This window comes from Salvia splendens, chromosome 5 (genome assembly GCF_004379255.2).
Source record: "Salvia splendens isolate huo1 chromosome 5, SspV2, whole genome shotgun sequence".
NCBI lineage: Eukaryota > Viridiplantae > Streptophyta > Magnoliopsida > Lamiales > Lamiaceae > Salvia > Salvia splendens.
In genome coordinates this window covers 40,371,056-40,388,071 of record NC_056036.1, presented here as the reverse complement: position 1 = coordinate 40,388,071, position 17,016 = coordinate 40,371,056, and the positions used below count along the sequence as shown (strand labels likewise).

The window sequence follows — 17,016 nt, the reverse complement described above, 5'->3', positions numbered from 1 at the left end:
ACGGGGTGTATGGGGTGCGGACGTTGAAGTCCTCTTGCTCCTGAATTGCCCTCGCCAGCATTTTGCATGTCCACTGGGTAAGGTCAATAGTCACCCAGAATGTTCGAGCCTTGGGTAAGAGGAGACGACGAAAAATGCGCATCAGATGACGGAGTAGACGTCGGACTGCCGAACCATTGGTTCCACCGCCAAGGATGATTGGAGATTGTTGGCCGGACATGTTAGCAAAATTTGAGAGAGAAAATGAGACTGGGAGAGTAGTTGTGTGATTTTTTTGGAATGGAATTGGAGGCATTTATAGATGAAAAAAATGTGAATTTTAGAGGAAAAAATGAAAAAATAAATCATACTACTACATGGGAATATTTTTGTGGGAAGTGGGAATTTTTTTTTAATAAAATCTGATTTTTCAATAAAACCCTTAAATAATGGATACATTGTTTGTAATATTTACTCTAATTTATATGCATAAGAATTCTAAGATTCTAAACATATTAGACTTGACTAAAACAACATTAACGCGATATGGCGTTCAAGCATTTGCTCCAATTATTTTCTTCACAACATCAGCTTTACCACTGAATTAATTGGCATATTTACCACCTAAACTTACTCTTAACAATTTGAGTTTAATTTCCTCAGCATCCTTGCAGGTCTCTCCACCTGAGATACACAAGTCCTGCACGATAATGCGTATAAGCTCCGGCTACAACAAGAACGTGGAAGAGCTGGTGGCTGTGGCCAGCAATGTCGAATTTCCCCGGCATCCATCTCTCTGGGATTCTCATTGCATATACCAGTGCTCCTATGCCGTAAAACAGTCCCATCAAAACTTCGTATCCTGTAGTGTGGAGCGCCTCCGGCTGGTGCCAGAACAAGATTAGCTTGTGTAAGATGGGGGCTGCGCCAGAGAAACCCATCCCAAAGAAGAGGGATGCTCGGAAGGTGCGGTACTCGGGGCTTTGGAACATCGGAAGAAGAGATGCCAGGATTGTGCCAATTCCCAGTAGAGTAATGAAGCCCATGTAGAGATTGCAGAAAAAAGGATAGCACATGAAGGAGTAGTATACGGGTGGGTAGAAGGATGTCGAGATAAGAGCAGCAATCCCTGCATAGTCGAGCCGAAGCATGACGTATGCTACGCGCTCAGAGTGACAGGAGAGCAAGTGGCATGTGCTGCTGGCTAACAAGCAAAACATAGCCCCGCCCAAGAAAGCAAAGAATGGCCAACGGGTGATTGGCCTCACCAACAATGGAGCTATTATGTTCGCCACATCCTCTTTCATATGATGCTGAAAACAATTAAACCATGCAAATTATGTTAACGTTGGTGAGGCCAAAATTAGTAGTATGTGAATAGTGGAGTCAAGCTAAGGTACTAAAGCAAAATTATAATGTAAATTTCATACTGCAATCAACTTCAAAGATTTAGAAGAGGCAGTCATTCGACATGATATTAAAGGGAAAGATCCAAACAAATAATATCTCAGTGCCACCCATTAAAAAGAAGTAATTATGTACAAGATTTTAAACAAAGGAACTGCTCGCACATTAGTGCAATGACGATAATAAATTTGTTATCTAAGTATACAATCTGCTCAAACCTTAAGACGAGGTGATCAGTAAACACAGCACTACACACTATATTAAGATACAGTTTACTCGTCAATTTAGTTCAAATAAACCACCCAGTAACTGCATGCAGCTGAGCATCTGGCAACAACTTTCACATTTTTTTGTTATAAAACAATAAAATGGATTCTCAATTAGTTAGGCCCATGAAATCTCATGTATGCTGGTCAAGGATAAGGTAAACGAGTAAGCAAACCAGAAACACCACTGTAAAGAGGAAGTAGAGTACCAGAACACAAGTATCAGTGTGGTTGCTGTGAGTCAGATTCTCTGGTAAACAGTTAGAGAGGAGTTCCACGATGTGCCAATTAGATAAGTATGGTGACAAGTTCATTGAAGGCAATGCAGTTTTCAACTCCTCACGAAGCCTCTGAAGATCGGGCATATGTGGCAAGGATGGGAGACTAGTAATAAGTTCTGCATGCAATTTTTGAAAATCCGCATTCCTGAGTGCACTTGGCAAATTCAGGTCGACAACATTTGGAACCTTCATTGCAGTGTAAATGGTTAGAGAGAGGAAAAGGAAGAATCCAATCAAATGCCTGCACAGAGGAGAGATATTGAATGAATGATGGGGAATATTTCAAAAGATGTAGCCATAATAAGAAAGTAAAAACGGCATCAACACCACGGTAATAAGTCCAAAGTAATGACAAGCAGAAAAAACATAGATATCTAGAAAATCAATATAACTATGTTTCCAGCACAAACCCAATGCCCCAACAAACCTATTTGTGGTAGAATCTCACTATCATGCTCTTTATTCTTAAAGCAGCATTTAATACGAAGCCACACATCTAAAATAAAAATTAGCACAGCATCACACCAACATCTTTTGTATTATTATACTATTAAATGCAAGGGCATCAAACAGTGAAACTTGGACACATCATATTGTTCCTTTCAAAATCCATCATTATTATCTTTCAATGCTTCCAGCTCCTCTCCAGGTGACTTTTCAGGATACACTGCATAAAGGGCATCCAAACATTGCAATATATGGTAATGGCCCAGTGGCCACATGGCCATAACAGGGATGTGTTTTGTAATTAGTCCTACTAACCACCAAAAGCAATTTAGATAGATGGTAGATGTACATTAAGGCTACCTTTAAGAAAGCTAAGCTTAATACATCAATTCCTTTATCAATTAGAGCAATTGTATTTGTATGTACTGGAATCAGATTGAAGCATTAAGTTCAGATTAAAACTGGATTACTTTTGAGTGCGATGAGAAACAGCATGCAGTAAATCTTAAAGCTCGTTTCTTAGCTCTCAAGATACTACTAGATGACTTGTTACTTATGAGAAATTTGGTTCCTTTTTTAGAATGACTAGTATAAAAAAATGTCTTGCGAAAACTAGATCTAATGACACTTAGTCCTATCGAATAATGAGGGAAAACTTGAAGTTGCCATCCATGAAACTATGAGCTCTTTACAACTTTCTCATTCACTAAATATCTTTTGAGGCAAGAGAACATGAGGTTACATGACATAGAAATAATTGACTTCATTAAGATAAGCACCTTATTGCATGGTTTTGTTGATAAAACTAGGAGCACATATGGTAACAAACCGATCACCCAGAATATGATAAATTAGAACTGAACCAAATACTAAAAGCCTATCCCCTGCCTAGGATCTCCACATTACGAATCTGAACTCAAGCTCTGGGCATAACATTTTTTTATCTAGCGACAGAGAACTCCACGATCGACACTACATAGCTACATCCACAATCTTGGGGAGATCGCATGATCATGCAAGATACAGACACCTTAAATTATTCAGCTTGCACCAAATATTTTGGAACGATTATCTCAATGAAATGGATCCCTGTGATGATTCTGCTTAAGCCGAATAAAGAATATAGCATTTCTCAAGACAACAGCAAACATCATATAAACATTGAAGACATCAACAATAAAAACTCTTACGTCCAAACGTTGAGAGTCTCATTGTGAATGGAGAAAACGCTGAGCAAGGCCTGCTTCAGAGGCCATTCAGCCCTGTAATGAGCTAGGATATACTCATTATCCTTCAAATATCCAGGCAGCGCGTGGTACTCCACCAGCTGATATTTCACCTTCTTCCACAATTTCTTCCCTTCCCCTTCTCTCGACGAAGAACGCGATACCAAATTCTCATCCGATCCATCGTACGATTTCACCGCACTACGATTCGCCTCATTCTTACCCATTCTCCGCTCAAAAATCACCAAATTTCAATCCAGCTTATCAGAAATTCGGCTAATTTGTTGACCAACAACAATAAGGATTACCTAAGCTGCAAATTTGCGGGAGTATGGGGCTGGATTGATCTTGTTTTTAAATCTGGGCGGATTCGACGAGAAATTTGCGAGCGGAGAAGGTTAGGAATCAAACTAGTGGGCGAAGTAATCAATGATTTAACAGAAATCTGGTAATCAACAAATTCAATTGGGGATTTAGCATTTATGGATGCCGAATTGATTCTCTGCGTTTACAATTTGATTGATAATTTTCTCTAACTGCCACGAAATCCAATCCCTCACACAATCACAAATATAAACACATGCCGCAGCTACTCACGTTTAGTAGAAAGAGACAAATTTATAAGTTTTTTTTTTAATTTCATAATTTAATTTACAATTAGTAGTATATGAAATCGGTTAATGATATATATTCAATAAATCAATAAAAAATGAAAGTGCAAGAAATAAAATACTATTGTCTTTACTCCTAGTTTACTAATTACAAGCAACATCACATGCCATTATTAGACCGTTTTCTTAGTTATATACTTATACTCAAAGGTATGTTGTTGAATATAGATTTCAGTTCAACAATAGATAGCAAGACTAGCGAAATCATATGTGGATGACTACATTAGCTCACTTCACTCTTATTTTATTATAAAATTAATATAAAAAAATAGACTTCATATTCTACTAATTTTTTTCAACTCACTGTTCTTTACCTTTCTAAAACTCATGCCCACATCAAATGTGGAACGGAGGAAGTATATCTTATCATATTTTATTATATATTAGTAGTATAGTAATATAATACATAAATCTACCTTTCGTATTATATAATTTATAAATTAAGGATATCAATAATAATTTTTGAGATATTATAAATAACTAAATTGCATTAATAATAATGCTAATTGTCATCTTTTTTCAATCCATTCTATCAAAGATTCAAATCGAGTACTTAACTCAAGATCATTACAACAGATAGCAAAGATTCTGGCATTGTCGGATGCAAAGCCATATGTTTTGAGCATCAAAACATCTATCGCTGCAGTCACGCACACATACACATTGTCGGTGAGCGTCTGCTTCTGCATCTGCGGCACACATGATCACATCCATAATCACTACAACCACTAACATTGCTTTCACCTTCATTTTTCTCTCTATATTTTCTTCTTCAGTTATGTCACTTGATGCGAAGCATATTTCCTACATTTTTCCCCTTAGACTATACATCTTTATGTTAATTACGACTCATAATATCGTGTTTCCATCCTTGTTTAGGATGTAAAAAGCTAGAAGTTCACCGGAAATCCATCGGAAATGACGCCCAATGCTCCGAACAGCACCACAGTCTGCAATTTCACTCGGCAAAGCCACTGACCCGCCCGGGTAGATATTCCAAAACCAGCCCGGGTGAGGTTTGTAAGGCGTGGAGACTCCAGAGAGTATCACCCGCTCGGGTGGATTTGTTGGTTTAAAAATACACCCGGTCGGGTGAGATTCGACAAGCATGCGGAGTCCAGACGAAAACGCCCGGTCGGGCGATTTTCCCTTTTAATTTCGTCCGGTCGGGCGTATGCAATCTCAACTGCATTTTAGCAGTTTCGGACAGCAGTTGGAGGATTAAAAAAATAAAGAAAGACGACTTGCGGAAAGGAGAGGGGGGACGGTTTTTACAGAGAAAAAGAGAGAGAGAAAAAAAAAGGAGAGAAGGAAGAATCCAATTGCAAGGAAGTGACGCCACGCCATATTCTTCAAAGTTCCATGGTTCAAAGGGTTTTTCTTCCATTTTGTATTGCTCCTAGTTTGACAATGAGTGGCTAGAAATCTTAGTGTTGCTCCAAACATGTAGATGGATAAATAAATTGTTTGATTTATACTATGTTCTTCTTTATCTTATGATCGTCATTATCACGTTTTTATTGTTTGAATCTATTACTTTTGGTGCACCTTTTGTAGTAGATCTTTAGGCTTTTTTGAATGTCTCTTTAACTTTGAATAAGTTGGATCATTATGGTAATGAATTATCAATTAGATTTGTTCAAATGATAATTTGATAATGGATTTCATGTGCTAATAGTAGTTGATCTCTGATTCTCGGGCATCCGTAGGATTCTTAGATTAATGAAGATAAGTTTTTAGAATATGTGTTCAGCTATTCTTGAACTTTTGTATGTCGCGCATGTTCAGTGCTAGCATCGTGAATTGTTTGTAAGGTCCCGAAAGTCATAAGATAAAGTTGGATATAAGAATAAATCATTGTATTATCCATGAGTGTTTGGAGTAACATGTTCTTCTCTTAAATCGTCTTACTTGTTTTAGTTCGTCTGTTTGCTTTTGCATAATCTAGAAATCAAAATTTTCAAATTAAAATCCTCTTTAGTATGTGTTTTCTACATTTTAGAGTTAAATAATCTTTCCTTCCCTGTGGATCGACACCTTAAATTACTACACACGAAGTTGTAATCTTGCAGCGAAGTGGTAATATTTGGGTTAATTAATTGAACTTGAGTGCTATATTATCTTTTTTGTAATAAACCTAAAATTACACATCTATCACTATTTATACAAATTTTTATTAATTTCGTTCAATTTTGTAACGCGTTTGTAGGATTGGATTTAGAATGTTATTTAATGCTGGTTGACTTTTAATTATTGCAAACTTAATTAAATTAATACGTATGGAATTAATTGGGCAATCTGTACTAAATTTAAAATAAGTAGGAGTTAATATGATCGTTGGAAAATCATACATGGACGTTACCGTTGGTGACAAGTGCAGAGTGAGGAATTTGTAGAGGGGGCAAATTTACATATGAACGAAATCTTAACAATTTGAAGATGGATACTTAGTTAGGAATTAGCAAAAATAAATAAATTTTATAACAAGTATTACTCCCATCGTTCTATAATAGTATAATTATTTTTCTATTTTGGGCATTCCATAGTAATAGAGTCATTACGTTTTTTAGTAAAAAATAATTCCCACATTCCATAATAGTGGAGTCATTTTGTCATTTTGGTACGTTCCATAGTAGTAGAGTCATTTCCCATTTTACAACTCCCTCCGTCCACCATTTAAAGAGACCTTTTGCCATTTTGGGTTGTCCATGATTTATAGAACTATATACTTTATTCCACTTTTAGTATGTAGAACCCATATTCCAACAACTTTTTACATTCACAATCTTATACTAATACTCCCTCTGTCCCAACTAAGTTGGGTCGCATTCTTTTTTGGGACGTCCCAACAACGTTGAGTCATTTCTCTTTTTGACTAAAAACAAAACATCTCATCACTCATATTTTATTTCATCATCTACTTTACTCTCTCTTTATTTCTCTTACTTTTTTCTCTTTCCTATTTTATTTTACTTTCATTTAATTTATATAATATAATTTCTTAATATTCGTGTCCAAAAGTTTTGTACCAACTTAATTGGAACGGAGAGTACTACTATTCTATTACATTTACTGCATGCAATCATCTAGATCCACGTTAATAATAAAGAAAGACTGGTTAAAGTATATAAGAAAAAGAGAGCCTGAAAAGAAAGCTAAGACTAGAAGATTTCAACCGTTATAAATACCAGCATGGACAGTTAGTGTCATTCGAGAGAAGCTGATAGCTACTCTTCTGGCATCAAGAATCAAGAAAAGAAATAAAGGGAGAGAAAGGTAGCATGTTGAAGAGAAATAAGTTAAGAAGAGAGAAGGAGATGTGGCAAGTTTTGAGATATTACAAATTTCAGATTTAGACAACTAAAAAATTGGTGGTTCAATTGAAGTTTATCTTCTTTGAAGTTCTTAGGAACATTTGGTCCTGGGAGATAAACTTCTTTTGATCCTTCATTGTGAAAATCTTGCTTAACAAGCAACCAAGAAATGTAAAGCTAACATTTGTAATTATACAAGGGAGACACAATAGTGTAGAATAGCAAAGAAGAAAACTTGCCTGGACTAATTTGATATATATTCCCTCCGTCCCACAAGAATATGCACTCTTTCTTTTTTAATCCGTCCCACAAGAATATGCACTTTCTAATTCTTGAAAACCTTTTTCTCCTTAATGAGGTGGGACCCATTTTCCACTAACAATACTTTAATGTCGTGTTTGGTTGATGGGAAAGTAAAATTGGCAAGGAAAATGATTCCTGAAAAAATGAATCCCGGGAATGTGATTCTTAATAATCTTACTTTCCTGTGTTTGAAAAATAACAAGATTTTATATTTATATTTAATTTAAACACCGAACTAAAAATATACTTATTACTTTTTTATTTATAAAAAAGAATAATAATGTAAAATTTTTAATAAGTTATTAATTACAAATAATAATTATTATTTATTATTTATTATTACAATGGATAGTTTAAATATGGATTATCCATCATAATATATAATAATATAATTATAATTATAGTAACATAGAGTAATACTCATTTATTATAATTATAAATATGATTATTATTATTATTATTATTATTATTATATTTACGGATATTATAATTGAATAGATTTTATAATTTAAAATTTCACTACAACTTACTAGATTAATTATTAATTTATAAAATATAATAATTATAATTTACTAGTACGATTTATATTATATAATTATATTTTAATTATTTAATAAATTATTAATTACTATTATAAAATTTTATAAAATATAATTATAATTATGATAATTTTAATCATAGTTATTTATTATAATAAAAATAAGTATGATTTATAATTTTAATTATTTTTAAACATTGTAATAATAATATTAGTAATAATAGTAATAATAATAATAATATATTGTATTAAATAAGTAAGAATCCTAAAACTGCGAAAAAGAATACCTAAGAAAAGTTAGGATTCTGAATCCTGAAAAGTTGTACTAACGTTACTTGTTCTCGGGATTCTGATTACTTCCCAGTTTGATTAAAAACCGAAACAAACACAGGAATTTAAAATTTAAGAAATTAGATTAATTTCCCAGACAGAATTCTGGTAATCAAACATGGCATAATTACTTTTTCTCTTTACGTCTATTCTCTTTACCAATTTTACATTAAAACTCGTGCCGAACCCAAAATACATATTATTTGGGGACGGAGAGAGTATGAATTATGATCAAGCAACCATTAATCGGAATGTTCTCTCTTTCTTTTCTTAGTTTTAAGAGAATTGACCAGCATACATACATAACTTGAAATATTGAAGAAATATTTTGAAGTTAAATCATTGGCACTGTTAAACTTTGTTCTCAGTTTCTTCAGCGCTTATTATAAATAGTACTTATATTACTAGTATTAATTGTAGTATCAAATTACATTTCCATTCATATGGAATATGGAATTATGCTTTATTTTTTACACTGCTACAATCGTCTGAACACATATCCAAGCATTCTTCAAAATGTGGACCATCTGTCAAACAATAGTACCATTTGTTACTTACAACACATGTAAATGCAACAAAATAAATTAAAATTTTAAATTATTTTGATATTATTTTTTTACCCGAGGCAAACATTTTGCACTTAGAATTGACACATCCATTGGCGCATGGGAAATTCACTTCCATTTGATTTGATACTAAATGACATTTTTTCAAGCATTTATTTATGCATGAAGGCCTTTTAAAAAAGGCACATTTCAAGTTGCATTTCCATTTACATAGATTACTCTTATTTTCAGAATAATCTGCACCAACCCCTATGATAAGAATCACCATCACCATAATCCCTGCAAATTTTGAACTCATTTTTGTTTTCTATGTCTATGCTTACTAATTTGTGAATGAAAGAATTTGTCACTTCCTATCATGGTGTTTATATATACTAGTGTTATCACCCGTGCTATGCATGGAACAAAAGAATTTCTAATAATGACGATATATTAATAATTAAATAAATTAAATAAAAAAATATAGAGTAAATAAGAATAAAAATATATTTACAGCTAAGAATATAAACTAATTAAAATAAGCATGATAGACTAGGAGAAGAAGTGTTGACTAGACTCTGTAGGAAAATAAGTATAATTGTAATTAAAATAAGTATAATTTTAATTAAAATATACTACAAATAAGATATACTACAAATAAAATATCCACATTTGGCGAAATTAAGTTTTATGAATGACAAATAAAATACTTTTAGACTATTCAAAATTCACACAGAAAATTCTCTTGTAAGTGTTTTTTTTGCGTGATCTTGGTGGTGAAAAGTATATAGGCTCCATATACAAATAAAAAAAATTCAAAAGTAAGAAAATGGTATAAATTAAAATACTACTCCAGTATTAAATATTTATCGAATTTAACTATAAAAATGACAAAACGAAAATGGTAGTTATTAATAAAGTTATTGTGGTAATGTTTTAAAACCTATTTGACTAAAGAAAAAATAACTGCTAATTTTATTAAACCAATACATTATGATAATCTAATTTTGGAAGTAAAGTAATGCATACCAACACATGAAGTCGTCAATATAATTTTACCGGATTAAATTAATAGAAAAGGACCAAATCCCAAATTCTATGATATAATTAAGAGGGTAATAAAATGAAAAAAAAATCATCTACATGATAGGTCAACTTTATTTAATTAAGTATAAGATAATTAGTGGCAGAGTTTCAGATGTCTATGAAATAATTTATATAGTATATAAATTTATTGGTGAGGAAGTTGTTTTTTTTTTTTGCAGAGCACCATACAAGTGCAACTCAATCACGAACACTTTCTTTAATTGATTTTATTTATTACCATTTTCTTTCTTTTCTTTCTTTTTTTTTTACTTTTGGTTTTCCGCATGAATTCATCTTCTTTTCTGAAAGTAATGACATCCATTGGATTCACTCGTATTACTCTAGAAACTTTCTACCATACTAATCAAAATATACAACAACAAAAAATTGGTGAATTTATGTTGTTTGGTCATTTTGGACATGCTTAACTGTTGAATGCTATTGTGATTATTACTAATCGTCGAGAATGAATTATGTATCATTAACTTATAAATTTTGTAGTAGGGGAAGGGATAGTGACATAACTATAAATACTTTTCAGGAAGATAATGGTAGTAGAAACATAAATTAAATTATTTAGTGATGGAAATCCAAGGTGTGGTCGAGTGATATGTGACTCGTCCATCCTTCATTAAATGGTCAGGGAATTGACTCCATGCGTATGAAACAACTTTAAATTTTTAGGTCAGTTGCATCATCCTTCGAAGTACCTACAAATCAACACAATAAATAGTAATTGAGTCTGCTGTTGGATACCCTTGATCTAATAACAAAAATAAAATATAATTAGTGATTGCATAATTTAGTTATATCTAACCCCTAATTTTAACATACCAAAAAAATTTCCATTGAAATTCAGTGCAAGTATATATGAAGAAATTAAAATCAAAGACTTTGTTTGTTAAAACATTGCTTACTTTATCAATTTTCATGTTTGTTTAAAAAAATTTATTTGTAGGGAATAGAGAGAGTATAAGCAGGACTTCGAATAATTCTAAGCTATGTGACTAATCGTTATAAGTTTATATATGAAAATGAGGTTACCTTTACAAAAAGACGACAAATAAAATTCACATGTTGCATTGAACTTGTGACCCAAATATATATAAATCCAACTTGGACCATTGTAATTATAGTTTCTCTGAGACTAATTTGTTTTTTTAATTTTGACAAGCACTAATCGTTTCTTGTACTTGTACTTGTACTACACCTATAGATTGATGATGTTTATTTTGTTTCCTAATGATTTTTAACAAAAAAAAAAACTTAATTCGTATAGATTGATGATGTTTATTTTGTTTCCTAATGTTTTTTATAACAAAAAAAAGCTTAATTCGTATGGGAAGTCTACCAATAAATATAGTGTTATCTTCGGGTCACAATTTCACCGTTGTGAAATTGCTCACTTCTTTGATATCATTATATTCTAGTATGAGTTTTGAATCACACCTCTTAAGAAATGGATATGGAATTTGATTTATAAAAATGGACCACGTTTATAATTGTTTTTATTTAAGTACTTTTTTAGTACATATTTTTAATCACAGTGTATGTTACATGAGGCGTATCAAATATGGTATTAACAATTTTTGACACGACACAAACACGCACGAAATTAATGAATTTGGATCAAGTCTTATTATATTCATGTTCTTATCGGATCAACTTGATTAGGAATCCGATATTTTGGGTTGGATTCGGATTGGGTTAAAAATAATAATATAATTTTACTTTTTTTATTAATTTTAAAAAATTATACTTTAAATTTCATTATTCATATTCGCGGTAAATCATGTAAATCAAGTTTAAAAATTAGGTTTTAAGCGCGCGTGTTAGTTATCATGTTGAGTCAAATCATGTCATTAAACTATGTGCCGGTCGTGTTTGAGTTTGAAAATAGCATGTCAAATTCATGTTTGAGTTGAGAGCTTTTTTAATAGGTCAAGTTCGAGTTAAGCCTTATTAATTAGATCGTTAATAGAGTAATCCAATAATGATCAAAGTCACGCAATTTCTCAGTCTTAATCAAATGAACTTGTATACGCAACATAAATATTTAAATGCAAAGTGGTATTTTAGCCACCATTTGAAAAGTGTCCAAATGTGAACTAGCTCAACTCATACAGCTTAATTAGTGGGCATCCCAAAAATGGCTTAGTTGCCCCTCACATCACAAACCTAAATGCATATAACTATTCATTTCTAAAATGTATGTATGTGTGTGTGTTATGCTATATAAGCAGCTCATAGCCCTACATTTTCTTGAAAATAACAAGTTGAAAAATGGAGGTGAGGAAATTATTGAGAGCACTTGTTGTGCTAGTTTTATGTGTAGGCATGCTAAGTGAAAAATCCACTGCTTCTACTTTCAAAGAATGCTACACAAAATGCTTCATCTTCTGCATGATTGAACCTTCACAAACCCTTTGTTCCTGCACCACCAACTGCTTGAAGGATTGCATCTTCCAAGAAATCCAGAATGATGTTCATGACGATTCCGACAACCTCGGCTTCTGCAAACTCGGCTGCGCCTTCTCCATGTGCTCGGCTTTCAGCTCCAAACACAAGCCCAGTAAGCCTTCTCTCTCTCTCTCTCTCTCTCTCTCTCTGAAGCGTTACGAACGAACGAATGAATGAATGATTTTGGTGGTTGTTTGCAGATGGTGAGAAGGTGGATGGCTGTGTGGGATCATGTTCCAACAAGTGCACCAAGAGCTATACTTCACCTTAGTACAATTGATTTATCTGATTTGTACCTTCGAAACTAATTATCTTGTTATTCAAAAGGATTGTTGTCTCTCTCAATGTTTCTGAATTCTCTCCTTGTTTGTTGTCTTTAGTTTGTATGTGATCGTTGTCACAAGCAGATTCTTCAAATCTGTGATCTATGAATGCGATATGTGAAAGGTCTACTGTTTATTTACATTTTTTGTACTATTGTAAATTGTAAAATGACCCGTGACATAGATGCAGTTTTGTGAGATGTGAATACAGCTATAAATAATACTATATGATGGTCACGGGGCTCACATTTCAAATTAACTAGTGATGTTTAGATGTGAGGGATAATCAAAAGGTTATCTCATCATATAAACGAGTTCAATAAAATGTATATTAACCCAAAAACAAGACATTTCTCAAGAGGCTAACGACGCATAAACTGACCTGAAAACTCTTGTTTTACACGTCTTCTACTGCAACAAAGATGCAAGACTGAAGGTCGTGGAGGAGCATTTCACATATTTTCAACGAGTACAGGAAAGGAAGCGCTCATCATTCATCAGCTTTGGGAGAATTTTCTGGGGTTCTCAGTGCTACTGGAGCAGTAGACTTGTGCTTGTTGACCTCTGCTCGAAAATCTTCAACTATAGAAGGATCCTTAAATTTCAGAGCAAATGTTGAAAGTGTATCTTTCCCCTCACCAGCGCTGTTCACGCAGGCAAAAGTGATGCCTTTCTTGTCCATATTCGTAAGCTTCATGTCTGGATAAAGGCTAGCATTCAGAATTAATCGATAATTTCCTCGAGCCCTCATAACAAGTCTGGCTTTTCCTGTCCCTGTTGTCGATGTATTAACCTTCAGTTCCCCTTTCCCTCGCTCCTTCCAAGATCCACCGATATATTCAAAAAGAATAGAATCTGCAGTGAAAACAGCTTTCTCATTTTCTTCTCCGGTTTCCAGAGGAACCTCCTGCTTTGGAGGAAATTTGGTGCTCTCGCTCTTACTGATAGTACTTGCCCCAACACTACCAAAAATAGAGCTTCCATTAGAACCACCAAAACTGAAGGTAGTAGAGTCACTCTTTGGGGCAGTACCATCTGTAGTAATCGATCCAAATGAGAATGAGGTACCAGAAAAACCTGTTCCACTAAGACTGGTGAAAGCATTTTGGCTACTTGATAGTTGTTGAAATGAGCCAAATGGGACAGTTTCTTCATTCTTTTCTGCAGCTGCCTCATTCTCTTTCTCCTTTTCATCTCCACAATCTTTTACATCCTTCCCTGTTTGTGTTACAACAGTATCAGCTTCTGTAGACTTTGTCGACCCATCCCCAGAATTCCCACCTTCCGCAACTACCTCTGCCACAGAGTTATTCTTCTCTTGGTCAACCACATTAGCATTTGTATCATCTGGTTGAGGTTTTGAGTCAACAACCTTGTTTTCAGATTGCTTAGAATCGTCATCGATGACAGCAATTTTTTCAACCTTGGTGGATTCATCTTTTGATGGTTCGTCAACCACATTATCATTTGTATCATCTGGTTGAGGTTTTGAGTCATCAACCTTGTTTCCAGATTGCTTAGAATTGTCATCCTTGACATCAGTTTTTTCATCCTTGGTGGATTCATCATTTGATGGTTCGTCAACCTTATTTTCGGATTTGCTCTCAGCTTCCTTACTCTGACCACTGTGTGCCTCTACATGCGAAGGAGCAGATGAAGTAGGAGGAATCAACCGGATGGCAGCAAAAGGATTAGAAGAAGATGGAGGTGGGGCAGCTGGAGTTGAAATTTGCTGGCGACGTACTTTCACTATTTTTCTTTTGGCCAAAACATCATCACTTGCTTTCTTAAAGGTTCCTGTCTCTTGTTCCGGTTCATTGTCATCCAGGCCAGGGTTTTCACGAGATAGTTGGACTCCAGCAGCTCTCTTTTTAGATGGTTGAAGGTTTTCTGCATCCCCCATTGCTGGTAAAAAAACAAAACTAGAGTAGAGTTCGCTTTTATTCAGTCCACTGGAACACAGCAGTCCCTGCGTTAAAGCGAACCAAAATATAAGCAAACAATACAAGCATATGCTTTTAAAAACCACATTTTTAATACATCCAGCTCTCCCAACAACAAGAAGCCAAGATACACATATCTCCCTTTCATCTTAGAAGGATATCCGGATACTAAATAAATGTTGTGAACCAGTTAAATAATAATTGTATGCTAGGTACCAAAGCTTAGCAACTGATAATTGCAAATTTAACAAGTAGACTTGCAAAATGAGAGAACCATGCATTACAATAATTTATAATTTATTCATTATCTGTCAAGTACTCAAGTTATATGTGTTAGATATTATTCTTCAACCAAAAGCATTGTAGATCAGACATTGCTATTAAGATGACCGCCAGAAACCATGTTGGATGTACCAGATGATGATAATAAATTTTCCACCGAGGCAGGTGAGGTGGCATTCTTCATACAAAATTTTGAAAATAAGCCAGTAAGTTTTCAGATGAATATAAGAGGTAAGAGACCCCCAAAACCGCCCCTTATGGAGGACAACAGACCATCTTGCACTGTGCTGCATGTGTGTGTGTGAGAGAGAGAGAGAGAGTGTGTGGAGAGAAATGAACAGAAGGCACCAGCACATAATTTAAGTTGTCCCAGCAAAATTGCAAAACATGAATAAGAATCTAACCAACATCTGATGCCATATGACATTTCAAAGAAATATCGTATCCTAAAACCCACATATCCTATAGACCTCAAATAAACAGCTCCTACCAAGACACCAAGGAAAATAGAATAACAGATGCCAAATTATCAAGTACTGTAAGTTGTATGGAAATGAATTCAATAACCAAGGTTAACAAGGATTTCTTTCAATAATTCCCAGCAGAACCATATGATACGTAACCATATCTGCTAATGTGTTATCCCCTTTATCTACAAGCTATCTTTCCAGACATTATAAGAACGTATGCTGCACATAACGTTTTACTCCACAAAAAAGGCTTTGGGATGCAAGTCGGCATTTGACATTGCTTGTCATAATTGTACAATGCACTAGGCAAGTATAAATCATTACGATAAAATGCTGCCAAACTCAAAAATGATACAAATCAGAAGAGATGTCTAAACATGTGTATGCAAAAATGTTGCAGATTTTAAATTTTCAGATGTTCTTGCATACCTAAAATATATGACTCAGACACTTGAGGAGGAAAATATGGGCGAAAACCAAAACTTACCAACATGCTCATTGCTGCACACCCCAATTATTCCAAAGTACAGTCAAGAGAATGCAAAACAAGGATGCAGTAAAGGCAGAAAAGAACCAAAAACAATCTCCATAAATTTCTGGCAATTGAAAAACAAAATCCCATCGGTTCATTTCAGCATCAATCAGAGACGTGAACGAACATTTCACACTCAAATCCAATTCGTTTTTTCCTGCTAAAGAAGATACTACTAATGTAAATCAGATATCTTTTCCATTCCGTTTCCCCAATATGAAATACTGAAGTAACTCGATATCTCAAATTCAACATAATAAAAGAATCAAAGAAACACACATAGTCAGAACATCATTTTCAGCTTTCGTCCATCTTTGAATTGAATAAAGGTGCCAGACAACAGTCGCGCAATCGAATACAAAGATGAGAAAAACCTAACTTGGCAAAATAAAAAGACATTTCTGCTCCTAATCTATATATAGAGAATTGGAATTGACAGAGGGTAAATGAAATGGAAGAGCAAGCGGAAGCGCGGATAAATTGAAATACATACCTCGTAGAAGGGCTCGATTCAAACTCCAAGTTTTGGCTTTTTGATTTTTGAATTTTGTTCGGATATGCTAAAACCCTAGAAATACGCGTGCGTGCAAGAGAATTTAGAACATGTGCATCC

The 17,016-nt window shown here is 34.0% G+C and overlaps 3 protein-coding genes across 4 annotated transcripts; 1 reads left to right on the top strand and 2 right to left on the bottom strand.

Annotated features, from left to right (window-relative positions):
• Positions 1 to 437: 437 nt before the first annotated feature.
• LOC121805910 (heptahelical transmembrane protein 4-like) lies at positions 438 to 4,178 on the bottom strand. Its single transcript, XM_042205943.1, has 3 exons — positions 3,571 to 4,178; positions 1,862 to 2,174; positions 438 to 1,292 (listed from the first exon to the last, which is right to left on the bottom strand). The coding sequence occupies exons 1-3, from the start codon at positions 3,831 to 3,833 to the stop codon at positions 639 to 641; spliced, it is 1,230 nt and encodes a 409-aa protein (XP_042061877.1). The 5' UTR covers positions 3,834 to 4,178; the 3' UTR covers positions 438 to 638.
• Positions 4,179 to 12,510: 8,332 nt separating this feature from the next.
• LOC121806005 (thionin-like protein 2) lies at positions 12,511 to 13,316 on the top strand. Its single transcript, XM_042206068.1, has 2 exons — positions 12,511 to 12,965; positions 13,054 to 13,316. The coding sequence occupies exons 1-2, from the start codon at positions 12,677 to 12,679 to the stop codon at positions 13,122 to 13,124; spliced, it is 360 nt and encodes a 119-aa protein (XP_042062002.1). The 5' UTR covers positions 12,511 to 12,676; the 3' UTR covers positions 13,125 to 13,316.
• A 143-nt stretch (positions 13,317 to 13,459) lies between these two features.
• On the bottom strand, positions 13,460 to 17,016 carry LOC121806004 (nuclear pore complex protein NUP50A-like). 2 transcript variants are annotated; one of them, XM_042206065.1, is made up of 3 exons: positions 16,897 to 17,007; positions 16,359 to 16,560; positions 13,460 to 15,145 (listed from the first exon to the last, which is right to left on the bottom strand). In XM_042206065.1, exons 2-3 carry the CDS (start codon positions 16,368 to 16,370, stop codon positions 13,667 to 13,669), a joined length of 1,491 nt encoding a protein of 496 aa, XP_042061999.1. In that variant the 5' UTR covers positions 16,371 to 16,560; positions 16,897 to 17,007; the 3' UTR covers positions 13,460 to 13,666. The 2 variants fall into 2 exon arrangements, with proteins under 2 accessions (XP_042061999.1, XP_042062000.1); XM_042206066.1 differs by lacking the exon at positions 16,359 to 16,560 and having other exon boundaries at positions 16,897 to 17,016.

What these genes read in the sequence shown, in the direction of transcription:
- LOC121805910 (XM_042205943.1), bottom strand. Translation starts at nt 3,833, where the DNA reads ATGGGTAAGAATGAGGCGAATCGTAGTGCGGTGAAATCGTACGATGGA. An exon ending in GAGACTCTCAACGTTTGGAC is followed by an intron (nt 2,175 to 3,570) that starts GTAAGAGTTTTT and finishes TCCTCTGTGCAG; the next exon opens with GCATTTGATTGGATTCTTCC. An exon ending in ACACTGATACTTGTGTTCTG is followed by an intron (nt 1,293 to 1,861) that starts GTACTCTACTTC and finishes AATTGTTTTCAG; the next exon opens with CATCATATGAAAGAGGATGT.
- LOC121806005 (XM_042206068.1), top strand. Translation starts at nt 12,677, where the DNA reads ATGGAGGTGAGGAAATTATTGAGAGCACTTGTTGTGCTAGTTTTATGT. An exon ending in CAGCTCCAAACACAAGCCCA is followed by an intron (nt 12,966 to 13,053) that starts GTAAGCCTTCTC and finishes GGTTGTTTGCAG; the next exon opens with ATGGTGAGAAGGTGGATGGC.